The 27051-nt window shown below is 45.7% G+C and overlaps 1 protein-coding gene across 1 annotated transcript; it reads left to right on the forward strand.

The window, feature by feature from the left end:
* Positions 1-24326: 24326 nt before the first annotated feature.
* LOC130887975 (actin-related protein 2/3 complex subunit 5-like) lies at positions 24327-25426 on the forward strand. Its single transcript, XM_057790744.1, has one exon. It carries the CDS (start codon positions 24417-24419, stop codon positions 24870-24872), a length of 456 nt encoding a protein of 151 aa, XP_057646727.1. The 5' UTR covers positions 24327-24416; the 3' UTR covers positions 24873-25426.
* Positions 25427-27051: the final 1625 nt, after the last annotated feature.

Consider the following 27051-nt stretch of genomic DNA (forward strand, 5'->3'; position numbering starts at 1 on the left):
TGGCACAGAGACCTCCTGGAAGACCTTTATGCAACTCTCGCTGGAAAGCTGGCTCTCCTGTTTTTACTCTGCCTCACCCCAAGGACTGAAGCTGCAGACTCAAAAAGTTTGGCTTACAAATGAGACACCAAACATGTCCTGAGGGCGCCTGGTGATCTAGCTCCTGCTTTCTCCCAAATGGAGCTCATAGTGCAGGAAACCTTAACTCAAACATGCAAGGGGCTGGAGAGTTGGCTCAGCAGCTGAGAACATGTGTTTCTCTTGTGGATGGCCTAGGTTTGATTCTCAGCACCCACATGGTCATTCACAACCATTTGCAGCGGCGTGGGAGGTAACAAGGAAGCTGTCAGAGTATAAAGACTATGGGCTTCAGAGACCACCACATATACATGCAAAGACCTGGCTTACCACAAAGCTACCATGGGACTTTGGGAAATGACTTTTTGCTGCTCTATCCAACTATCCCAGTTGATGTATAGAGAAAGCTGTCATTTTTTCTCCAGCGTTCTGTTGTGCTACCTTCACCGTGAAACGATCGTCCATATGTGTGAGGAGCTGCTTCCAATTTGTTCTCTGTGGCCCTTATGCCAGTGTCACATAAACTAATGACGTGTTTCTTCTCCTCTTTCCAGAACCTTGTGCATCGACTTGTGTGTGTGTGCATGTGCAGACATAGGCTACCATGCCAGCCTATGTTAATTCTTTGAGGTTTTTGTTTTGTTTCTTGTTTTTTGAGATAGGGGTTCACTGTGTGATATCCCTGGTTGTCCTGGAACTAGTTCTGTAGACCAGGTTGTCCACAAACTCACAGAGATCTGCCTGCCTCTGCCTCCAGAGTGCTGGGATGAAAGGCATGAATGGGTTTTTTTTGGTTTGTTTTATTTTTTTGTTGTTATTTTCTGTTTTTTATTTTATATATTTTTATTTTTTAAATTGTTTCTTTGTTCTCCTAGACAGTTTTGCTTCTACTTTCATGTCATATATAAATGATTGTATTTGTCTATATAATATCTAGGGACCACAAATGAGAAAAATTATATGGCATTTGTCTTTCTGAAACTGGTTTAATTTTTTTTTCTTTTTTTTTTTTTTTTTTTTTTTTTGGTTTTTCGAGACAAGGTTTCTCTGTGGTTTTGGAGCCTGTCCTGGAACTAGCTCTTGTAGACCAGGCTGGTCTCGAACTCACAGAGATCCGCCTGCCTCTGCCTCCCGAGTGCTGGGATTAAAGGCGAGCGCCACCACCGCCCGGCTTTTTTTTCATTTTTTGAGACAGAGTTTCTCTGTAGCTCTGGAGCCTGTCCTGGAACTAGCTCTTGTAGACCAGGCTGGCTTCAAACTCACAGAGATCTGCCTGCCTCTGCCTCTCGAGTACTGGGATTGAAGGCGTGCGCCACCACAGCCTGGCAAAACTGGTTTAATTTGTTAATTCTCCTGTTATAGCCTCTCTCCTTTAAAGGACATGACTGCATTCTTCATCATGGCTGAAAAGTATCCCTTTGTGTGTGTGTGTGTGTGTGTGTGTGTGTGTGTGTGAGAGAGAGAGAGAGAGAGAGAGAGAGAGAGAGAGAGAGAGAGAGAGAGAGATTATCCATTTTTTTCTGATGGGATACTTAGTTGGTCCATACCTTAGTTTCCATGAGCAGTACCACATAAACACCGGTGTGCAAGTTCCCTGTGATGTGTTCATTGGATGTGTCCTTTAGGTATCCAGGAGTGGTATAGCTAGGCATGCAGTAGTGCGTCTATTTTTAGGCTTTGGTTTTTAACTTTTTATTTCCTTAAGATTTACTCTTTTTTCTTCTTTCCTTTCTTGAATGGATATGAGTGCTTTGACTTCAAGTGTATGTGCAATGACTGCAGAGGCCCAAAGAAGGCATCAGATCCCCTGAAACTGGAATTACAGATGGCTGGGAGCTGCCATATAGGTTCCGGGAACTGAACCTGGGTCCTCTGCTAGAGAGTAAGAGCTCTTAACTGCTTAGCCACCTCTCTAGCTCTGTTTTCAGTGTTTTCTTATTTGTGCTTTCTGTTGTTGTTTGATTGAGACAGGGTCTCTTGTAGCCAAGGTTGGTCTTGAACTTCCTATGTAGCCAAGGATAACCTTAAACGATTGATCTTCCTATTTCTAACTCTCAGAGTGCTGGAATTATAGGTATATGACACCATGCCTAGTTTTCTCCTCTTAGTTTTTTGAGAAACTTCCATACAGATTTCCAGGGGCTGAACTGGTGTGTGTAATAGGACTCCAAACCTTAGCACAACTGACTCCATGATGGAAATGCCATTCAGGTTGTATAACTCAGCACATAGACAGCACCGTCTTCCAAAAGGCCCAGTCCATCAAAATCCATAGTTCTGGGAAAGTCTCTAAATGTACTCACACGCTTTTTTGGCTTCTGTAGTTCTGCTTCTGGCTAACTGTGCCTGTTAACTGAAGTATGTCAATCCGGGTCATGGTTTTTGTGCTTAAAAGCTCACCCTGAGAAAGGCTTGGGCTACACTGGGATCCCAAACACCCCACGAAGCTGCCAGCTGGCTGATAGAGACTTTCTATTGACTTAAACCCATGTCTGAGCAGTCTTCTCTGTGAATGCTCACAAGCCCCCCACCCCCAGCTGTGTGTAAGGGGTTTCCACATCCTCAGCAACACTGCTTGCTGTTTTTTCAGTGACTGCCGTTCTGACTAGGATGAGAGAAAATCTCAACGCTTTTCATTTGCATTTCTCTGTCAGGTTGAAGGACTTGATTCTTATTCAGAAAGTTCATGACTGGGTCTGTAACTTCTTTTCCCTGCTCCCCCTCTCTGTTATCCCCTCCCCCCGCAGAGTTTCGGGTTCTACTTTAAGGTTGTTTTGTATTTTCAAGTGAACTATTGCTGCAATTTTAGTTAATCTGAGATATGAGCTTTTGAACTCAATCAGTTCCTGGACTGACTCAGTGAAACTTTTTGGTCAGTGGCTAAACTCTGCCCCTAATTTGTTCAGGCTGATAGACCATTTGAATGGCATCTTTTGATGGCCATCTGTTCATTAACCCATTTTGATTAGAGTGTTTGATTTTTTGTTTAGGTTTGGAGTTCTTTACATGTTCTAGGTATGAATCCTCTCTCAGATGTCCAGCTAGCAATGATTTCCTTCCTGACTAAACCTTGTCCCTGATGGTTTGGGGTTTCAAAGTTCATAAAACAGAGACTCCAAGAGATTCCACCCTAAGAGCACTGGTTTTCCCTTTCCATCCCCTCCCCATCAACCACTCCCATAATACTTCAGCCCATGGCTTGGATGGACAAACTGACATTTATGACTTCGTATGTAGAAAAGGCAGGGTCTTGTCCCCCTCTAATTTCAAGAGTTAACACCTTTAGGACAGAATGGCCTCCCTGTGTCTCTAAAAAAGGCTTCTCATTCAATTTCCATCTCTAAATAGTGCCAGTACACCAGTAATCCCAGCTCTTAGGATGTGAAGGCAGGGGAATCAGGAGTTCAAGGCCATTCCCAGCTATATAGCCAGTTCCAGGCCAGCCAGGCTCAATAGTGAGAGCCTGTCTTGAGAAACAAAATAAACCAAACCAAACCAAACGATAGCATGATAACTCAGAAACTAACTTAGCTTTTTTTTTTTTTTTTTGAGCCAGGCTCTCTATATAAACCAGGTTGGACTGTAACTCTGCCTGCCTCTGCCATCCCACTGCTGGAATTAAAGAGGTGTGCCACCATGCCTGAGTTAGTCTCTTATGGGGAACAACATTAAAGTCAGGCAGGGGACACCTTTGCTGATAGGTTTCAGGCAGTGACCGTTTTCAAACAATAGGTCCCTGTCCCCGTTTATGGTGCCATTAAATTATTTTGAAAAGATAAAATATTCTGGACTTAGAACCAAATCATTCATTGTCTCTATTATCTCACCATTCATCCATCAGATGCCAAATTTTAACCAAAATGTTCCTATTCCATCTCCCTTCCTTTCCCCTCTATCCTTCCCACCCCCAAATAATATGCCAATAGCCCCAGATCACACATATGCTACACTTATGTTAACGGGGGCAGTAAAGGCAGACAGGGTGGCGCACACCTTTAATGCCAGCGCTCTGGAGCAGAGGCAGTCAGATCTGTGTGAGCCAGTGCCAGCCTGTTCTACCTAGTGAGTTTTGAGCCAGCCAGGGCTTACACAGTAAAACCTTGTCAAAAAACAAACGAATGAACGAATGAATAAACAAACAAATAAATAAATAGGTAATGGCATTGGGAAGAGAACTGGGGGTCACTGGACATGTTCTTTGAAGAGTATGGTTTCCCACACACCCCATTCTGCAAGTTTAGTCCTTTTCTTCGCTGTAAGTGCACCATGGGCTGTTTTGAAACCTGTTTCCCTTGTGGGTGTAAGCTACACAGCTTTGGACATCTTGAAGGCATTTGGGCAGCTGGACAGAAACTATCTGGCGTCTCCTCTCTCCTCCCCTCCTCTCTTCTGTGCATTACTTCTCTTTTCAGTACTGGAGATTGAACCTAGCGCCTTGCTCACCCCAAGCGGACCTTCCACCACTAAGGCCATACTCCCCGTTTTCCGCTTTATTTTGAGACAGGGTCTTTCTCAGTTCCCAGGTTGGCCTTGAACTCACTCTGTAACTCACGTGGTCCTTGATCCCCTTGCCTCAATCTCCCAAGTGGCTGGTGCTACCATCCTGTGCCCCCCCCCCCATCTGGCTACGCGGTATTGCAGTGAACATATGTTCAAGCTCCCTTTATGGTGCTGAGACAAACAGAGCCCCTTTCCCACTTGGGAGGCACAGTCAGAGGACAGGGCTGGTACTCCACAGGGGTGGGTCAGCCATGTCAAACTTTTCCACATAGAAGGATGGTCCCCTGTGGGCACCTGATGCCTTAGCAGCAACCAGGTGGGTCTTCCAGGGACTTGCCTACTTTGACGGGAGAACGGGTTTTCTGGAACCTGTTCCTCCCATAACTGGCTCTATCTGCAAGCCCAAGGCAAAGGCTTCTGGTTCCTGGGTCCTTTCTTCTTTGCTTTGCTCTCCTCTTCCTTGTTTTCTGAGCCAGGACGGGCTTGACTCTTGCCGCCCTTTGATCCAGCTGTCTCTGCTTCATGTACTGCTTGCTGTCTTTGACTTGGAAGTTCAGCTGTGACGCCAGGCAATCCCAGTTTTTCTCTGGCTCCCATGTGTTGTCCTTATTTTAGAAGGAACCTCCACCCTTCCATTTATGACTCAAGGACGACTATCCACCGCCAATTCCACCTCTTCTCCAACGGCGCCTTGTTTTCACTCCACAGTGCCAGGTGGGTTTTGTTTGCTTGCTTTTAGTGTAAAGGGCAGAGCTGTTTAGATCTGCACCCAGACCTAAGTACTGGAGGAGCTAGCAAAGCCCGTGACCCCAGTGGCTGGGAGCAGAGAAAGCATGAGTGAATTCATGTATTGACATGAGCCTGCCATGTCAAGGACCCCAGAGTCTCTTCAGACCCACGGAGGAACAGCACAGCCTTTCCAGAGACGAGGCTCAGAGGGAAATGGCAAACCCTTTCTGGTCCATGTGCCAATGTCACCCAGTGTGTGTAGTATAGGCCCGCCATAACGCTCGCCTTTCTGGATATGCACAGCTGAAGCCTGCTCCCCTCCAGAGACTGCACCTGCCAAGATTAGCTAACCCTGACTCCCTGTCCGGCTGCACACAACCCTGACTCTGTTCAACACTGTATAATAAACATGCTGAGCTTTGGGGGATACTGTGGTCTCTCCACCTGAGAGCCAAGACCACCCAATCCCAGCTTTTGGTCTCTGTTTCTATCTCTGTCATTTCTTCATTCCCTGGATACCCCAGTCAGGGTATGAGGCACCCAGCTGAGCCCCCTTGAAATCCTGTTTGGATTTCCTCCCTGAATTTGTAGCTAGGTGTCTTCTGTTTGGGGGAGTTCTCAGCCATTAGCCCTTTGGATTGTGCTGTTCTTGCTTCTCTCCCCGAGTGGCACTTGAACCACACGTCTGTAATTCCACGCCTTCGAGGAGCCATCTTTCTTTTGTGCTGCCTTTCTGCACTCAGCTGGTTATTTTTAAAGTCATTTTCTAATTCAGAAACTCTTAGGCTGAGTGAACTGTAAATCTAACAGTGACTTTTTTAATTCTAGAATTTCCACTTCAACTGCTTTTTAAAAACAATGTATTTAATTTTATGTGCATTGGTGTGAGGGTGTCAGATCCCCTGGAACTGGAGTTACACACAGCTGTGGTTTCCGGAAGTTGAACACGGGTCCTCTGGAAGAGCAGCCAGTGCTCTTAACCATTGAGCCATCTCTCCAGCCCCTACCAACTACTTCTTATTATTCCCAAACCTTTACCAAAAAGCTTGGTCTTGCTTTTGAGCATAGTAAATGGTTAAAGTCTGCTTGTTATAATCCAACCATTTAGAGCTGCAGTGGGGTTAGTTCTCTTGCAGGCAGTTTTTTGCTCAGATTTTGCTCACATTGTTCGTCTGTTCAGGGGGGAGACATTGCATTTACAAAACACCATGATTTCCATAAGGGGGGAAAAAAAGCAAAAAATTGTAGCAATAATTTGAGACCTCTGATGCCTTCTTCCAGAAAGCGTCTAGGTTGGTTTCTTCTAGACCCTTCGGAAAGACTGGCGTAACCAGAAACTTTACTTGACTTCAGGGATTGAGTTGGGTGACGTGGCACACAGCTGGGATCCCAAGACTTCAGGAGGGTGAGGCAAGCAGATGAATCTAGGCTACCTACTGAGGGGCTGCACAAACCAAACCAAAGCCAAAACAAATCCAGCTCAGAGACAGAGATGATTTGGAGCTGATCCTTGACAGGGTGGTTTACCTTTCATTCACAGACACCTCCCCACTCCCACTTCTAAATTTTCTTTCTTTTTTTTAAGACAGGAGTTTGAGGTAGATTAAAAGTCAGGGAAAATTAAAGAAACGTGGAAAAATGAAGAGTCCCCCACTCTGAGAGTCTGATTGAAGCCTGACAGCACCAAGAATCATGAATTGCAGCCCCAATCACAGATCCGTCCTCTACTGATGGGCACCGGGAAGGCTGCTGAGTGACTTTTGGGGCAGGTTCCAGGGAGAGACAGACAAAGAGAGGCTCCAGCAAGTCAACCAGGGGCAGAGACAGCAGGCAGTTCTGAGAGGACCCCTAGCGAGGTAGGTGAGGAGAGCTTTGTGGGTAGAGTACTGTGGCGGAGAGAAACGAAGGAATATTATGGGTGACAGGAGCCAGCAGAAGCAAATGAACCATGCCACGAGTGATAAGGCCTTTTTTCCGGGGTGGAGGGAGGTCATGTCTATTCGGGTTTTGCTATCAAGTGTGAGCAGGAACAGAGTGAAATCACTGAACTGGACCACTGCAGAGGTAAAAGGAAAGGTTTACCGGGGATCAAACTGCCAAGGCTTTTTCTCACGGGGCGCAGAGCGAAGCAAAATGGCAGAAGAGCGAGTGGATTTTACACGCCAGTCGCGGGGTGGGGGCTTTGTGCGCAAACAGCTGTTTGGATCAACTGGGAACCAGCCGCTCTGGCCAGCGGGAGTCGACCTCGGGGGAGGATTAAGGGAGGTTCCTGGTAAACTGAAACCCTCCTTACAAAGAGATCCGCTCTTCTGTTAAACAGAAACTTACCTTTAGGTGTCTGTTTACTCACCCGTTGACCTTCTGTTTCAGACCAAGTCACCAGCAGCACTGCCAGTTTGGGGAGCTCTTTTGGACCTCACAACCCCCTCACCTGTCTTCATTTACCTTCTGAAGGTCAGCCTTTTAGTATCTCAGCCAAAGGGAGGTTCATTAGCACCCATTCCGGCAATTCAAAACTTCAATCCCTGTTCAGTTAAAACAAAGCAAAAGGGGGGAAACACGTCATTTTCTTGGCTGGCTGTTGTAGCTGGCATTAGTTGTCCAGATCCATCAGGGAGAAAGGAGTCCTAACATCCAGTCACTGATTTCTGCGCCTTCAGGTTGGTATTTTCTTATTCTCCAGTTGTCTTTCTGGAGCCAAACTGTAGGAGGTTAAATTCTCCTTGAACCTCTGAACCTTGCTTTTAGGATTGTAGTGGAGTTGACTGACTTTGGTGGCTGGAAGTCTCAGTGACCTTGACATGACAAGGCTCGGGATGCTGCTGGGACAGGGTAGAGGGATTAGAGGGGAGAAGTAGAAGAAAGCAGCAGTGACGGAAATGCTAAAAGCTTGGCTGCGAAAGAAATCGAAGAAATGGAGTTGGAAATATGAAGTAGGATGGTGGGGACCAAAGAATCCCAGGAGGGAAAGAGTCCAGCGCATGTCCACACATTGTTGAACTTTATGAGACTTCAGTCTGTGTAGCTCTGGCTGTCCTGGAACTCACTCTATAGATCTGGCTGGCCTCAAACTTATGATCCACATGCCTCTTCTTCCTTCAGCACATCCTACTGGTGAAATCCACCAAACTAGGTTGTTAGACATTTTTCTTTTTTTTGTTTTGTTTTGTTTGTTTGTTTTGTTTTGTTTTTTGAGAAGGGGCTTCTCTGTAGCTTTGGAGCCTGTCCTAGAACTAGCTCTTGTAGACCAGGCTAGTCTCAAACTCACAGAGATCCGCCTGCCTCTGCCTCTGCCTCCCGAGTGCTGGGATTAGAAGTGTGCGTCACCACTGCCAGGCTTTGTTGAACACTTTTAATCTCTATAATAGCTGCGTTTTTCCTCAGCTTTCTATGCCTGTCTCACAGTAGGTTCTGTACTTAGCAGAAGACGGAGCCCATGAATTCATACACTAGTCAGCTTTTCTTATCAAATCCCTACACACTTCCCTTTCTTCTCCTCACTCTGATAGGACATCTGCCCTAGAACCAGCCCCTTCCTCTAACCTGATCAGATGTCCCTGTTTGCATTTCCTATCCCCAGGGCTACTGGTGTTCAGCCCTTTCACAGCAAGCTGCCATATTTATTGTGTGCTAGATACTATTCTCTGAGCTGGGAGCTCTAAAACTGCAATTTAAACATGGCACCCTCTCTCTTAGCAGTGCCCACTGCCCCATCACCTCCCTCTTAGCCGTACCCACTGCCCCATCACCTCCCTCGTAGCAGCACCCACTGCCCCATCACCCTTTTCCTTTGGTCAAAAGCTTAATTTCTTCTTTAAAATTTTATTTTTTTTATCATCTGTGTATGAGTGTTTTGTCTGCATATATATTTGTGCACCACATGCATGCCTGATGTTCACAGAGTCCAAAAGAGGACTTTCAAGCCTCTGGAACTGGAGTTACAGTTATGAGCCGCTATGTGGGTGCTGGGAACTGAATCCCTGGTCTTCTGCAAGACCAATAATGCTCTAAAGGGCAAGTTAACCTTCACTTCCACATCACTCTTCACAGCCTTGATCCTCCTTCCTGGCATATTGCTTTGTGACGTAAGGCTGGCTCGTTGGGTTAAAAATGATTTGGGCTGGGCTGGAGAGATGGCTCAGAGGTTAGGAGCATTGCCTGCTCTTCCAGAGGTCCTGAGTTCAATTCCCAGCAATCACATGGTGGCTCCAAACCATCTGTGGGGAGATCTGGCGCCCTCCTCTGGCGTGTGGGTATAAATGGAGGCAGAAAGTTGTATACACAATAAATAAATAAATCTTTTAAAAAAAAATGATTTGGGCTGGGCAGTGGTGTGGCAAGCATTTGGGAGGCAGAGGCAAGTGGATCTCTGTGAGTTCAAGGCCAGCCTGGTCTACAGAATGAGTTCCAGGACAGGCTCCAAAGCTACACAGAGAAACTCTGTCTCAAAAAACAAAAAAATGATTTGGTTGGGGAAGATAGAGGCTCTGGTTGTCCAAGATCGTTCAGTCCAGTCCAGCTCTCTTGATGTTCCCTGGGCTAAAGGAAAGCTGTTTCTTGTGACTGAGAGGCCTTGGGGCATCATTTGAACTGGAACACCAGTTCTAGGAAGATAAAAGTGTTAGTAGGCATCTTGCCCTGGTAAGCCAGGGCTGTGCTGTGCCAAGGCCTTTATTTCTGAGTTGGGTGAGGCTTCAGGTTTCAGCCTTTTCCCCTAAGAACTGTGAATGTGCCATGTGGGCACCACAGTAGCCAGAGACACGGAAAACAATACCTGGGTGGGGGGAGGGGAGATCTAACTTAAGTCACCACTGTGGTGAGTGACTCAAAGTTTGTGTGTCATATGACTGCATGTCTCTATGTAATGTGCTTCATGTCTGTCCCTGTTGTGTGCCTCTCTCTCTGTTGTTTGCTGGCGGAGAAAAGAGGGAACAGTCCTGGATCTGTGAATTTATGAGTTCCATTCTGTGCTGTGTGCCTGAACACACCTGCGGGTCTCTGGATTCTGTCTGGGAATACCCCATGTGTGGGTCTCTGTCCCTCATTTCCAGGATTTCCTCTAGTCTAAGGCCTTCCTCTCACTTTAGACACTCTCTTCATGTCTCAGCTCCTGTCATGAATAAGAACGGTTCTGCCTTGGTCTCGGAACCCAGTGTTTTAGGCCGCAATACACTTGGGTTCTTTCATACTCTGAGTAAGCCTGTCTTCCATCTCGGGGACCCTCACCCCCTTACAGCCCAATAGGTCCCTCCTGGCTCCCTTTTAATGTCCCCACCTGCTGCTCTGACTGTACCCAAAAGGCAGATAAGCCTAGAATGGAGCAGCTTTAGCCGCGCTGGGGGATTCCTTGGGCTGATCCAAGCTGCTTTTCTTCTTCCCTTATTTACAGCAATTCCTTTTTCCAGCTGCAGTGTCTTTCCTCACCCCCCAAATCTTGCCTTGAACTACCTCACAAATAAAGCCTTGAGGTTAAAGGGTGTGAACTTCCCCCATTTCCTGCCCCTCCCACCTCCAACTCTGTCTGTAAACCTGCTGCAGCCTTCTTTAATGTTGTCTTTCTTCCTGTCCAAAGCTAGATTCTACAGAAACAGCCCTATTCCAGAAGAGGTGGACCATGGGGATTGGGGTGGGGGGGATAGCTCAATGGTAGATCACTTCCCTATACTCAAGAGGCCTAGAGTTCAGTACCCAGCATATACTTCAAAACACACGCACAATCCACCTAAGTCAGCCCTTTCTTAATAAAAGAGAATCTCAACCCAAACCAGTTATTATAACCATAGGTGGGGAGGAATGACGGAAATTGAACCCAGGATTTGTGCAATGGTAACCTAGTGCCCCCTCTTCTACTGTGCACCATCCTTCCCCAAACAAGTCGTACAACTAGGGTGCCCAGAGCTAGGCCATTTCCAAGACTAGCTAGATCGTGGGATGCCACTTAGATAACCTGTCACTTCTGTCTCACGTTCCACATCTGTAAAACAGGATATAAATATTCCCTACCACAATGTCTTCACGAGGAAAAAAGGCAGTTGGAAACCTAGAAAGCGTCCTTGGTGGCTCTGGCGTCCCTCTTGCTCTTTACAGCGCATCTTACTCTTCTCACTGCATTTTCCTAATAATGGTACAGAAAGGGAAAACCCACAGCTCAGCTTGGCAGGCCAGTTAGAACCAGGATATTGTGCTGTTACATTTTTTACTATTATTGTTGTCCTATTTTATGTTTATGACTTTGTACCACCTACCTGCGTGCCTGCTGTCTTCAGAGGTCAAAAGAGGTGTCAGATCCTCTGGAACGAGAGTTAGCCACCGTGTGGGTGCTGGGAACTGAAACCCAGTCTTGATCAAGAGTAGACAGTGCTCTAAACTGCTGAGCCATCTCTCCAGCCCTTGCTGTCATTCCATAATAACCACTAAAGAAAATCCAGTCAGCTTACCTTGAGTCAGTGTCTGCCCTGGGCCACTTAAATACCATGGGAAAAGGATACCTGAGAAAATGTGGCTTTCATGACCCACTCCTGGATGTGGTTGGGTGGGCACAGGGATAAAGGGTAATTATGATGAGGCAGGATAAAAAATAGGGACTTTTTTTCTCTTAGCAACCTGCCTTTCCAGCTCTCTCAAGGAACAGAAGCCCAAGGTCTCCAGGAAGTCAGTTAACCTGAAGCATCTCCACCCACACCTCTTGCTGAGCTTGAGGCCACTAACTCCCAACTCTCCTCCTCCCCACCTCGTTCCATGCCCACAGGAAGCAGCCAGACATGAACCAGCATCCACATACTCAGAGTCTGGGATGTTTGGGTGGAAGCTTCACTCCAGTCCCCGGCATCCATGTATCCAAAGAGAAAAGCCCCTCCCCCATCTCTCTCCATAGCCTGCTGCATCTCAGAAAGCCCACCAAATGATAACCCCCCCAAATGCTCAAGACCACTCTCACAGGGTATTTAAACTGCTGCACCCCCAAAAAACAGACATGTGTTTTCCAGTCTTCCTTTCCCATCTCTTCTCTGGGGGGCTGGGAGGCCATCCTTGAGCGTGGTATCCATTAAACCTGGGCTTTTCTAATACGGTTTGATTTGGTCTGATTTGGATTATTGCATCAGTGGAAAGGTTTATCGGGGTACAGAAACTTTCAGGGACATTTAAGGAGGACACTAGCAAGGAAAAGGACTCCTTCTTCAGTATAAGAGGTGGTCAGGAAAGCTTCAAGGATACCTTCACGGATACAGTGCTCCTTTCCTGGACGCGTCTAAATGTTTAAGAACAAATGAACTGTTTGCCTTCAGTCAGGCATAGGGGCCTGTGAGTTTACAGAGGGCCTTCCTCTCTTATCCCTGAAACCTGAACTATGCAATAGTCACCTGACGATTTCAGCCATAAAAGGAAATTCTCCAAGATAAGAAAAACAATCGAGTGAGCTCTTCCTTTTCTTTTTTATTTTATTTTTTTTAAAAAATGATTTATCTATGGCAGGTGTAATAGCAGTGCACACCATTAATCCCAGCAATTGGGAGGCAGGGGTAGGTAGAGCTCTGTGAGTTCGATGTCAGCCTGCTCTACAGAGTGATTTCAGGACAGCCACAGCTACATATTGAGAGCCTGTCTCAAAACCAAACCCAAACTCAAATAAAAAGATAGATTGATTTATTTATTGGTTTTGCAAGACAGGGTTTCTCTGTAGCTTTGGAGCCTGTCTTGGAACTCGCTCTGTATATCAGGCTGGCCTCAAATTCACTGTCTTCCAAGTGCTGGGATCAAAGGTGCGAGTCACCACCACCCCACAATTTAATTATTTTATTTTGTTTTGTTTTTTATTTTCTATGTATGAGTGTTTTGATTGCGTGTATGCCTGTGCACCATGTGTGTGCCTGATGTCCACATAGGCTGGAAGAGGATTTTGGGTTCCCTGGAAGTATAGTTACAGTTGGTTGTGAGTCACGGTGTAGATGCTGGGAATCTAACTCCTGTTGAAACAGTAGCTAATGCTCTTAACAACTGAGTTATTTCTCCTGCTCCGTTGGGTTTGTTTTGCTCTGTTCTGTTGTTTTTAGAGAGAGGGTCTTGGTGTGTAGCACAGGCTAGCCTTGAACTTGCTGTTTCTGTCTCAACTTCCCAAGTTCTGGCATGATAATTATGAACCACCACGCTTCATCTAGCCCACATATTTTCATTTCTATGTCCATTAAGCTTTTGTGACCGTGGTAAGCCTGGGTGCCCCCAGGAGCCACACTCCAGTAGTCATCCAAAGAACATGCCGGGTTTCTCTTTGTCTCATTCTGATAATCTCTAGTAGAAAACCAAGCCAAACCAAACCAACCAACCATACAAACAAAAGCAATCCAACAAAATAAACCAAACACCAACAAAAGCAACCCAGTTTCATCTGAGTGGAGGCTGCGAGAGAACTCAATAGGCTACAGGTGACGCCTTGGGCTGTGTGTCCCCCGCTGCTGCTGCTGAGCTTGCCAGAGAAGTCAGACCGTTCTGTGGGCAGGGCGGTGTGAGGAACAAGCAAGGGTGGAACCTCTCCCTCACGGAGCCAAAGGACAGCGAGGAATTTTAGATGTGTAGGTTTAGAACTAATTTGGTGCCCCAGAGTCCCTCGAGGCTGTAGGAAAATAATTTGGGGAAGAGAGCCAAAGGTGCCATCTACAAGACAATCCTGGGAAATCCCGTAGTGAAAGTACGGGAAACTGCAGGGGCTCCTTGTGACCTGGCCCTGGGGATACTGTTTGCTCAGACCCCAGATCAAAGGCATGCGGAGGGAAAGCTCTGGAAAGCACAAGAGCCAGCAAGTCCTGGTGGAGTAACCAGCCTCACACTACAGCCCCAGCCTGTGCACGTAGAGGAGGCACCGGCCACATCCTTCATGTGGCTTTTGTGTCATGGGGCAGACACAGGCAGAAGCGGCCAATGGGACATACATAGTGATTCTGGAAGCCAAGACAAAGTAGAGGACCCCAGGAGGACCAGCCAGCCACCGCCTGCTGACATGAACAGGATGCAAGCTGTATTCAAGAGCAGCGGCTTAGTAACAGGGATAGTGTTCCCTTACTCCGGAACCAGCCAGTTCTAGACCTTTTCTTATTTGTGCTACTCATTTTCTCTTTATGTTAAGAAAAAAAAAAAAAAAAAGCAGGGCAGTGGTGGTGCACGCCTTTAATCCTAGCACTCAGAAGGTAAAGGCAGGAGGATCTCTGAGTTTGAGGCCCTGCCTGCTACAAGGCAAGTTCCAGGACAGCCAGGCTACACAGAGAAACCCTGTCTCAAAAAAATAAAAAATGAAAGGAAAGACAGGAAGGAAGGAGGAAGAAAGAAAGACAACAGAAAGGCTTCGACTTCTTTTCAAAAATTAAAGAAAAAGATTATGTTTTTAAATTATGTATAGGTGTGTGTGGTAGTTTGAATGAAAATGGACAGCATAGGCTCAGAGGGAGTGACACTATTTGAATGAATCAGGACGTGTGGCCTTATTGGAGGAAATGTGTCCTTGGGATGAACTTGGTGGCTCCCTGTCTCTTCCAGCTGCCTGCTGATCCAGATGCAGAACTCTCAGCTGCGTCTCCTATACCGTGTCTGCGTGTGTGTGTGCCACCATGGACAGAACACCTGAAACTGTGAGCCAGCCCCAATTAAATGTTCTCCTTTATAAGTGTTGCTGTGGTCATGGTGTCTCCTCACAGCAACAACACCCTAACTAAGACTGACTGTCTGCCTTTGTGTGTGCGTGCCTCTGTGTGAGTGTGTGTGTGTGTTTGAATGTGTGTGTGTGTGTGCATATGAATGTAGGTGCCCTCAGGAGGTCAGAGGCATCATACCCCTGGAACCTAATGGTTACAGATGGTTGTGAGCAGCTTTGTGGGTGCTGGGTATTGAACCTGGGTCCTCTGGAGGAGCATGCAGGTGCTCTTCAGTGCTGAGTGATCTTCACAACCCTGGAAGTCTGACTACTTACTAAATGATGATAATACATTCCTCTTTGGTCTTTCCTATATGCCGGATAGGTTTGACATGTTTTATATGTAACGATTCATTTGATCCTCAGATTTTTTTGTTGTTTTGATTTGGTTTTTCAGAAGAGGGTTTCTCTTTATAGCCCTGACTGTCCTTGAACTAGCTCTGTAGTTCAGGATGGTCTCGAACTCACAGAGATCTGCCTACCTCTGCCTCTTAAGTGCTGGGATTAAAGGTGTGTGCCACCACTACCCGCCGACTCTCAGGAATTTTGAGATCCTTATTTTACAGATAAGGACAGAGAAACTCCTAACGTCACAGCCTGGGATCTCCAGCCAGGCCACTCTCAGTGATTTTGCTCCAGGTAAGTGGTGTGTTGACTAGTTAGGCTCTTTTGGAAGATATAGTCTCCTTTAAGTTAGATTATGGTAGAAAGTATTCTCAAGGGTGGAAACAGGGCTAGAAGAGGTAGAAGCTACTGAAGTCTAAGAATAGACATTGTGAGTCTTTCGTTTGTTTGGCTCTGTTTTTTGAGACAGGATCTCCCTATGTAACTCTGGCTGCCCTGGAGTTCTCTATGTAGACCACGCTGACCTGGAACTCACTCAACTGCTGGGATTAAAGGGGTGCAATACTAACAGAGGAGCTCTACAGTCCTGGGAAGTGAGATTCTCTAAGAGTTCAGTGTGTTCCAGTATTCTTGGCAGCGAGAAGGAACCAAGGCTTCCCCTCCCATATGTCTCTGTTAACATACAATATCACGTGTCTTCTCCTCCCCTTCCAGTGCACACACAGGCTTTATTCCCATCAACTGCACCTTTTCTCTCAGCTAAAGCTGCCTCAGGCCTCAGGACCTGTTCCCAAGTGTCCTGGTGTCCCTGCCACCTCCAACTGCTCAACTGTCAAAGCCTGACAAAGAGATGAGCTTGATTTGTGATTGCGAACCCGCGCAGGCAGTGAGATGCTGGCCAGCTTGTGGTTCGTCTGCTCTGGGATCTGGTATCTGTAACCACTTGTCCAACAGGTTGGGCCCGACTTGATGTTTGAAATCACAAGGTATAAAGCTTGGTCGCCGGTGATGAGAAGACCACACCTTCTCAGACACTTGCTCAGCCACAGCACCACCTGGTAGACATGCAGATAAACTATGCATGTCCTATCCGAGCGTCGTGTCTTCAGCTTCCCTGCCAATCCCATTTCCTTGTCTTCTGAGAGGCTTCCTGCCATCCTGTTTTCCTCCCATGGGTCTAACTACTAAGACAGTGAAACAGAATCTCCAGCTACTACTTTGGATACTTCTGGAAGAAACAACAAAAAGTCCCAACTGGGTCTTCCAGATGAACTGATTTTCTATAAGCTCAGTGTCCCTCACCCGGAGATTTGAACAGGGCTTTTCAATTCCTCTCTTCTTCTTCCTACTCCAGAGGTGGAGCTCTCAGTACTCCCCACCGACGTACTGGGGTGGGGAAATGGGAGTGGGCCGACCAGGAAGACATTCCACAAGCTCTGGCTCCTCTTTGCCAGATGAGATGCAGCTGTGCGTGGACGCTTAATGCGGTCTTCCACTGCCCCGGGGGCATAGCCATGTGGGCCTAGTCAACCACAGTCATTCCGTTCCCGTTGCCAGTGACGGCCTGAGCTCAACAAAGAGCATGTGAGGTTGCATTGGCCTGTGGATAAGCAGAAATCAGGGTGTGTGTGTGTGTGTGTGTGTGTGTGTGTGTGACTTCTGGGAAAAGTCTTGGACTTGACAGAGGCAGATCTGTGAGGGACATGCCCTTTGAGAGTCACAGGAAAGCGTATTTTGTTCCATGTTAGAACAGATGGCTTTTATCCACGGACATTTCAAAAAAGACGAGGGCCCGTTTTCAGGCAGTTCAGCCCTGGCCTGGGAAAGGAACGCTAGAAGGAGGAGGAAGTCATGTTCTGCCGCGAGCCAACAGAATTGTGTGAGGGCTTTCTTGTAGACTTGGCCTTGTGTTAGGAGAAGCTGGTCTAGATCACAGTAGAGAAGCCAACTTCACTTCCTTTTTCCTTTCTAACTGCCGAACCAGCTGGAGGCTCGCAACAGTGGCTTTAGTGAGGCTGCGCTGCCCTCTGCTGGCTTAAGAAGAACATTAGTTAAGTGGAGTTCTGGAGGGATGCCGTCTCATTTGTGCTATACCAAGCCTGAGGAGGCTCTGAATTAATACAATAGCCCAGGTTAGCCTCAAATTAGGAGTCAACCTGCCTCAACTTTTCAAGTGCTGTGTTTACAATCTGAGCCATTTCCATCCTGCTTCTCTCTCTCTCTCTCTCTCTCTCTCCCTCTCCCTCTCCCTCTCCCTCTCCCTCTCCCTCTCCCTCTCCCTCTCCCTCTCCCTCCCTCTTTTCCCTCTCTCTCTTTCCTTTTCATTTTTTGAGGCAGGGTTTCTCTGTGTAACAGCCGGGGCTGTCTTAGAACTCGCTCTGTAGACTAGTCTTGCCTCAAACTCACAGAGATCTGCCTGTCTCTGCCTCCCAAGTGCTGGGATTAAGGATGTGAACCACCACTGCCTGGATTATTTGGGGGTTTTTGTTTTGTTTTGTTTTGTTTTCCAAGACAGGGTTTCTCTGTAGTTTAGGAGCCTGTCATGGAACTCACTCTGTAAACCAGCCTGGCCTTGAACTCACAAGGCCTCTGTCTCTGTTTCCTGAATGCTAGGATTAAAGGTGTCTGCTGCCACCCCACGTATAGATTGTGTGGTAGTTTAATGTAATTGGTCTCCGGTAAACTCATAGGGAGTGGCACTATTAGGAGGTGTGGCTTTGTTGGAATAGGTGTGTCCTTCTTGGAGGAAGTGTGCCACTGTGGAGGTGGGCTTTGAGGTCTCATAAATGCTCAAGCCACGCACAGTGTCTCAGATCACTTCCTGTTGCCTGTGTCCGATGTAGAATTCTCAGCTCCTTCTCCAGCGGCACATCTGTCTGCATGCTGCCAGTCCCACCACACTGATAATGGACTGGACCTCTGTAAGTCACTCAGTGAAATGTTTTCCTTTATAATAGTTGCCGTTGATGAGCGGTGGTGGCGCACGCCTTTAATCCCAGCACTCAGGAGGCAGAGGCAGGTGGATCTCTGAGTTCCAGGATAGCCTGGTCTACAGGGTTTCTCTGTAGTTTTAGAGCCTGTCCTGGAACTAGCTCTTGTAGACCAGGGTGGTCTACAAGAAACCCTGTCTTGAAAGAACAAACAAACAAAAAAGTTGCCGAGGTCTTGGTGCCTCTTCTCAGCAATAGAATCCCTAACTAGGACAGATGAAGAGATGTGACAGGCATACATCGCTTTTAATCAAAATTGTGTAGCTTTTAACCAAAATTTCCAGACAACCTGATACTTAACAATTGATAAAGTTTATCCTGTCACCAGCACAGACTTAGCAAGCAGAAAAGAACTTACTCCTTGGGGCGTGGAGAGGACATAAAGCTGATGAATTATATGTAGCTGGGATACTTATATAAATAATTAATTTAGAAGAAGAAAAAAAAATCCCCTCTTACCTAGGCAAAGATTGCAGTTTCAGGACTGAAGAATTCAATCTGTGGTGTATATGTTTAGTATGTATGAGGCCATGCGTTCAGATTCCGGCACCGCAGGGTGGAGTGGGCGGGTGAAGAGTGCCGTCCATCCCCTTACAAATGCTAGCAAACATCCCTCTGTTATTAGAGGGGAAACATGATGAGGAAGGTAGGGGTATTGGCTGTCAATCAGAGATTTAAAATCCAATTTTTCTATGAAGTAAATGGAGTTTTGGGGCTGGAGAGATGGCTCAGCAGTTAAAAATACTGACTGATCTTCCAGAGGACCCGGGTTCAATTCCCAGCACCCACATGGCAGGTCACAACTGTCTGAAAATGCAGTTCCACGAGATCTGACACTTTCACATGAATGTACATAAAACAAAAAGTTAAATAAAATTTAAAAAAAATTTTAAAAAGTAAATGAGGTTTAATCTGTGATTGTTGATAATGATATGATATTGGCAGAGGCAGGTGGATCTTTGTGAGTTCAAGGCCAGCCTGGTCTACAGAGTGAGTTCCAGGACAGGCAGGGCTACATAGAGAAACACTGTCTCGAAAACAAAATTTACTGACAATGATATGATCTCATTTTTCTCTATCTCTCGCTCCCTCTCTGGTTTTTTCAAGACAGGGTTGGTAGACTAGGTTGGTAGACTTCCTCCCCAGTGCTGGGATCAAAGGTGTGCGCCACCACCGTGCCCAACTGATGTAATCTCATTTCTCAAGGGTGGTATCTGACCTGAAGGATGTGAACACATAACCGTTAGGCACAGCTGCAGATTAACAAGCTCTGACTTGGAAGAGTTTGGTTCCTCCAGGGATTTTCTCAAGCAGCAAACCGCAGGCGAAATATAGTTCCTGCTCTCTTTTCCCCCCTTCCTTCCTGCCTTTCTTTTCTTTTGTTTATAGGGATTTTTCCCTCCAAAATTAGAATCAGTAGGGGATGGACATCCTTCATAAATTTTCTGATAGCCAGCAGTTGCAATTTTCAGCGCTATGATTTTTCTTCTCAAAACCCTTTTTCGTTTTGCAGAGTGCTGAGGACTGAACTCAGGTCTAAACACGCCGGGCACTCATCTCGTATGGAAATACAACCTCAATGTTCTCCTGATTATTTTTTCATTTTTAGCGATAGAAAAGAAGCAGTCTGTTAAGAAAAAGACACTCCCAAGTGAAGAAATGGGCTATATTATATATATTGGGGTGAGGGGATTTCCGGGGTGCAGGACCCTGATTGGCTGACATTCTTCTAGTGGTCTTGACAAAGGGGAATAGGTGTTCTGGGCTCAGGAACATCTGGTGCTCTTATCTAATCTTACCTAATGGTTGGAAAGTCAGGTACTTCCCTTTAGATGCCCCCCCCCCCCCCCGTGGTGTCAGCTTAGGGAACTCAGTGCTGGTGCTGACTGCCGTAGCAGCTGTGAGACCTGGGCCCTATTATGTGTGGCCAGGTTGCCCTGGGCCCCTCAGGCTAGTGAAATGGAAAATCAAAAAAAACCAAGCAAACAGAAAACCAAACACTGAAAAGCCTTTTGAATAAAAAATTATTATTATTATTATTATTATTATTATTATCTATTTATTTATTGGGTTTTCGAGACAGGTTTCTTTGTGTAACAGTTCTGGCTGTCCTGAAATTCACTTCATAGACCAGATTGGCCTCAAATTCACAGAGATCCGCCTGCCTCTGCCTCCCGAGTGCTGGGATTAAAAGCATGAGATATCACTGTGTGGTTAATTTTGATTACTTTTAATTGTGTGTAGGTGTGTGTCAGGGTGAGTGTGCATACTTGGATACAAGTGTCTGCAGAGTTCAGAAGAAGATGCCAGATTCCCTGAAGTTGGTGTTGTAGAGGTTTTCGAGTGCCCACCATGACTGGGGAACCAAACTCACGTCCCTGCGAGAGTAACACCTGCCCTTAACCACGGGACCACGTAACTTCCTCCTCTCCGATTTCAGAAGAATGATGCCCTGTGCACATTAGACAAATATTCAGTCACTAAGCTATAATTCTAACCCTTGGTTATATTATGTTATCCCAGAACTCTTTTTAAAAAATATTTATTTATTTATTTATTTATTTATTGTGTATACAGTGTTCTGTCTGTGTGCATACCTGCACCCCAGAAGAGGGCACCAGATCTCATTATAATGGTTGTGAGCCACCATGTGGTTGCTGGGAATTGAACTCAGGACCTCTGGAAGAATAGTCAGTGTTCTTAACCGCTGAGTCATCTCTCCAGCCCCAGAACTCCTATTATTATTATTATTATTATTATTATTATTATTATTATTATTATTATTATTATTATTCCTTTTAGTTTTAGATTTAAATCCCATCATCCTGGGTGCTGGAGAGGCGGCTAGTGGTTAAGAGCACTGGCTGTTCTTCCAGAGGACCCAGATTTGATTCTCAGCACTCGCACGGTGGCTCCACACCATCCAGCTCCAGTTCCAGAGGAATCTGAAGCTCTCCTCTGACCTTCAGACACACATGGTGTGCAAAAACATGCATGCAGGCAAAATACCAACACACATAAATAAAATTTTTTTGAGAATTTAAAAATCCTATCACTGACATGATATTAAGAATATTATTTCAGGGCAGGAGAGATGGCTCAGTGATTAAGAGTATTCCCTGCTCTTGCAAAGGTCCTGAGTTCAATTCCTGGCAACCACAGGGTGACTCACAACCATCTGTAATGAGGTCTGGTGCCCTCTTCTGGCCTGCAGACAAACACACAGACAGAATATTGTATACATAACAAATAAATAAATATTTTAAAAAAGCATATTATTTCAAATATCCCTTATGGATACCTACAAATGAGAAATTAGATGGCTAGCTGTGGCTAATAAACAAACAAGCAAACAAGCCTCTTGTCATGGTTAATCTTAATTGTTAACTTGAGGGGATCTGAATCACTTAGCAGACATGCTGGTCTGAGAGAGATTTGCTGAATGGCAGCAAAGATCCTTCCTGAGTAAGTAGTTCCTGCCATTAGAAGACCCGGATATCGAGAGGTTGAAAGGAAATATTGTCTACCTTCTCTTCCTGCCTGAGTGAAGCTGTCTCTGCTACTGCCGCTGTCCAACTCAGTCATGATAGTTCTGGGAAGGCTTCAGGCCTTTGGTGAACACATCTCGACCGGTGGAAGGGCTCAGAGTTCAGCTCCTGCCCCTACCCAGGTTCCAAAGGCGAACCGCTTCTCAGGTGCACAGGAGCAGGTGAAAGATCTCTATAGTAACTTCACACACGCTCTGAGGGCCACGTGCTCGCTGTCGCTCTGTGTCTACTCTAATAATCCTGTCCTACTTCCAACTTCTCATGCTGCTTCTTCTAGCTTCTCCTCCTATTGTAAAATCTCTTCTCCTATGGGAACCTTGAAGATTAGGAGTTGAGCCGCTTATCAGGATGTGGGGACGGGCACAGTGCCCAATGACAACTTTGAGATAGAGATCCATTATTAATAGACTGGTAAGTGAAGAATAGGCATGCTCCCCTCCCCCTCCCGCTCCCACGGAGACGGGGTTTCTTTGTGTGATAGCCTTAGCTGTCCTGGAATTACCTCCTATAGATCTTGTAGTCCTCAAATTTACAGACATCTGCCTGCCTCTGGCTTCCAAGTGCTAGGATTAAAGGCGTGTGCCACTACTGCGTGAGAGAATAGGCATGCTTTAAGGTCAATGCAGGTTAGCTTGGGACAGCACTGTCCTATCTGCTGACGGGAGAATCCAGGACACTCTTGTTCCCTATCTCTCTGAGAACTATGGCTCAACAACTTTAGACTTGGCATGACTCTTGTCCTTGGGCATCTATGAATGTTTCAATAGAGGTCTCTTTGCCTGGACACTAGCACTGACCAACTGTCTGCCAAGGAAGATAATTGCAGGAGGGCAGACTTCTAAGTTTATACAAAGACCTGGTTGTGAGAATAACGCTATCTACTGTGACTACTTTCTTGCCAGAATCACTCACTGCTGGAGACAGCCATCCAATATACCAATGCATAGAGAAAATTGTGCCTGGTGAATGATTAGCACACTGTAGCGCTGTGGGAAAAATCCCCAACCTGTAATGTGAGGGAAAAAGCTCTTCTCACAAGAAGTCTGCAATACAGACAGCTTAACACATGCAGAAGGCAGTATTCCTTATCATCTTATAGATAAGATTAATCTCTGGTGAGAACAGTCCCCATCACCTTGCTAAATGAGGTGCCCCACGTGAGATCTCTGATAAGCTGACCCTTGAAGTATGTGTTGAACTCTCACTGCATAAATTCTGCAGTCCAGTAGACCAGAGTCTCTGGTAGAGCTGGATACTTGGCTGGTTGTTCAGACCAGGTAAGGACCCTGGGGTGATAGGCAGGGGAGCTTGATCACCCACAGAAGATCACAGCCAAACTCTTTTTAAAAACTAATTTATTTTTATTTTATGTGCATTGGTGTTTGTCTGTGTGATGGTGTCAGATCTTGGAGTTACAGACAGTTGTAAGCTGTCAGGTGGGTGCTAGGAATTGAACCCGTGTCCACTGGAGGAGCAGCCAGTGCTCCTAACTGCTGAGTCATCTCTCCAGTCCTCTGCAGCCACTTTTATAGTATAACCGCATGTAGACTGATCTCAAGAGAAATAGACAAATGGTGTGGGAAGTCCTTCTGTATATGTGTTGCTTTTTTCCCCCCAAATAGTTCATTTTTTTTTATTGTTGTTATTTTTGTTTTTTGAGAGAGGGTTTCTCTGTAGTTTTGGAGCCTGTTCTGGAACTTGCTCTGTAGCTGAGGCTGGCCTTGAACTCATAGAGATCTGCCTGCCTCTTGTCTCCCGATTGCTGGGATTAAAGGCGTGCGCCACCACCGCCCGGCTATGTGTTGCTTTTATTGGTTAATGAATAAAGAAGCTGCTTTCGGCTAGTGGCTTAACAGAATATAGACAGGCTGAAAGAGAACTATAGAGAGAGTAGGTGGAGTCAGAGGGAAGTCATGTAGCCCCACCAGACACAGACACTGGGCAGAACTTTACCTGGTAAACCACAGCCACATGGCAATACACAGATGAATAGAAATGGGTTAATTTAAGATGTAAGAGCAAGCCAGAAATACACTTAAGCTATTGGCCAAACAGTATTGCAAATAATATAGTTTCTGAGTGATTATTTTGTGGTCTGAGCAGCTGGGAACAAATGAGTGGCCTCCTCCTACAGACAAGGAATTTAAAATGGGAATGTATAACTTCTGAATGGGAGGTAAGTGAGTGTGTAAATGCTTTTCGTGGTCTCACAGCCCTGCAGCTACAGTATATGACTGGGTCCCAGTCTGTGGTTCTGACAAACCAGTTGAAGACAAACTAGGGTTTGTATTAGTCAGGTTTCTCTAAAGTCACAGAACTTACAGAATGAATCTCTCTCTCTCCCTTTGGGAATATATATGGGGATTTATTGGAATGACTTACAGGCTGCAGTCCAGCAATGGCTAGTTATGATTATTATAAGATGTTAAGAAAAGTTTGGGCCGGCGATGCCCCAGAGCGGAAGAGGGAAGTGAGTAGCGCCGGGCTGGGCTCGCGAAAGGCCAAGAGGCACCGCGAAGGGAGGCCAGCGTCGTGTCGCGATCCGGGATGTCGAAGAACACGGTGTCGTCGGCCCGCTTCCGGAAGGTGGACGTGGACGAATATGATGAGAACAAGTTCGTGGACGAGGAGGACGGCGGCGATGACCAAGCCGGGCCCGACGAGGGCGAGGTGGACTCATGCCTGCGACAAGGAAACATGACAGCCGCGCTGCAGGCAGCTCTGAAAAACCCCCCTATCAACACGAAGAGCCAGGCCGTGACGGACCGGGCAGGCAACATTGTCTTGAAAGTGCTCATCTCTTTTAAAGCTAATGATATTGAAAAAGCCGTTCAGTCTCTGGACAAGAATGGTGTGGACCTGCTAATGAAGTATATTTATAAAGGCTTTGAGAGCCCATCTGACAATAGCAGTGCTATGTTGCTACAGTGGCATGAAAAGGCACTTGCTGCTGGAGGAGTGGGGTCCATCGTTCGTGTTTTGACTACAAGAAAAACTGTGTAATCCTCCAGCTGGAACTGGACGGCGTTCACAGCAGTGGGAGTTGCTGGTACAAAGACCAAAACAACCAAATGGCACCGCTGCCCTGTGGGTAGCATCTGTTTCTCTCAGCTTTGCCTTCTTGCTTCCTTTTTCATATCTATAAAGAAGAAAATTACATATCAATTTCCTTAATGAAAATTGAAATAATGTGGATAAAATTTTGTTTTAATGGGGGGTGTTTGATCCTTTCATAATCATGTCAATAATATGTATACCATTCTGTAATTTATATTCAAGTTTGATTGTGCAATTTTTAACTCTTTTGGCTGGTTTAAGGGTTTTACTTTGTTTTTAACCAATACTGAGAGATATGATCAAATTTGAGGCCAGTTTCCTAACTCATGCTAGTCAGAAGTGATCTTTATTTTTAAAAATGAGAGACTGGCAGCTATTAACATTGCAAAACTGGACCACACTTCCCTTATTTAAGCAAAATGTGTTTCCAGAGCAAGTAGTGGGTGAGCCCCACTACCAATTTCCAGCTTTATTTCTGCTTGCCTCCAGATGATGCTGTGAGTGTGCTACTTCCTGTTAGCCTCCCATTATCATGGCCTCTCAGTCTCTTTGTGGTGACCCAGGGTCCAGAGCAAGCAGTCTTGCTCTACATAAATGTATTTGCAAAATATAAGCACCTCTTTGGCACAAGCATCACATTTTCCTTCTGATAATAAGGCTGTCTGGGGAAGCCACCCCAAGTCAGAAAAAGGACATCGAAACTGATGTAATTCAAACTCTATCAGCCTCTGGATGAAACCCTACTTTCTTCAGAAACAAGCAAGGTAGCTGCCTTAGACATTTCCACAGGTATTCACTGTCATTTCATATGCCCAGTGATGTCTTCAGTGTTCTTCAGGTAATGGGGAGCTCAGAAAATTTGGTTCTGATCCAAACAAATACATAGTCTGTGTTTCAGCTCAGTGTTTTTTAAGAAAGAAAAATGCCACACAGAAAAAAAAAGTTTACTTTGTTGGACAAACCAAATTGGTTCTCAAAAATGACCGGTGCTTGTAAAAAGTTACTATTATGAAGCAGTTCCAAGAGCAACCACGCGAACGCACATGTTCGAGAGGGAATCAGCCTGGCTAGTCTTTACACAAGACGCCAGTTCCAGAGTCACTGACTGAGGTGAGAACCAGTGCAGAAATTCTGTAAACTGCTGTTTTTGATACCTGCTTTTTGGTTTTGTTCTGTTTTGTAAAATTATGATAAACTTCAGAAAATAAAATGTCAGTGTTGAATAAAAAAAAAAAAGAAAAGTTTGATATTTCCTATGAGTACTTGGATTTAACATATTTGATAAGAAATTCAGATTTTGATACAGTAAAAATAATTGTTAAGACACACTCTAGATTAACTGAAGAGTACATTCCCAACCATGGTGATCTTCCTTTCCTTTAATTAGGAGTCTGTAGCCATTAGGAGCATGGTTATTCATAAAACATTATCCAATTGCAGATGAACTCTCTTGACAAAAAAATTGGCTCAGAGACACGGAACCCACAAGTAACATTACCAGATCAATACCATAATTATAGAATGTAAATTAACAATAAACCTGCAATTTTTCAACTCTCTTGAATTCATTCTAATGAAAAGACAAGAAAGGTTTTTGTGGGTGAGAGTCCAACAGCATTGCAGCTTTTTTTTTTCTCTTTTGGTTTTTTGAGGCAGGGTTTCTTTGTGGCTTTGGAGCCTATCCTGGAACTAGCTCTTGTAGACCAGGCTGGCCTCGAACTCACAGAGATCTGCCTGCTTCTGCCTCCTGAATGCTGGGATTAAAGGCATGAGCCACCACTGCCCAGCTAGCATTGCTGCTTTTAAGTAATTGTCCAGTCTCTGAGCAGCAGTGAGACCCTTAGGATACCCTCCTCATATTTGAAGAGGGGCTTCAGTCACTCCTTGTAATGAGTCCTTTTTCCCCGGAGGGGAAAGTTTAGGTCTCAGTTCTCAGGTCGGATATTTTAACAGTACATTGAATACCATACTGTCAAAATAAGTTCTGTGTCCCAAAGAGTAAAACAGTTAAATGTTCACTCTGTGTTTCTGGTTCAACTCCAAGGTAAACTGGGCTCACTAGGTCTGCTTAGCAAGTCCATCAAGAGGCTGGAAATCAGTAGTCATCACCACGATCTTCTCTCCC

The sequence above is a fragment of the Chionomys nivalis genome, chromosome 16 (assembly GCF_950005125.1).
Source record: "Chionomys nivalis chromosome 16, mChiNiv1.1, whole genome shotgun sequence".
NCBI classification, from domain to species: Eukaryota; Metazoa; Chordata; class Mammalia; order Rodentia; family Cricetidae; genus Chionomys; species Chionomys nivalis.

Excerpts from the sequence above, each read along its gene's own strand:
- LOC130887975 (XM_057790744.1), top strand. The coding sequence starts at position 24,417 with ATGTCGAAGAACACGGTGTCGTCGGCCCGCTTCCGGAAGGTGGACGTG.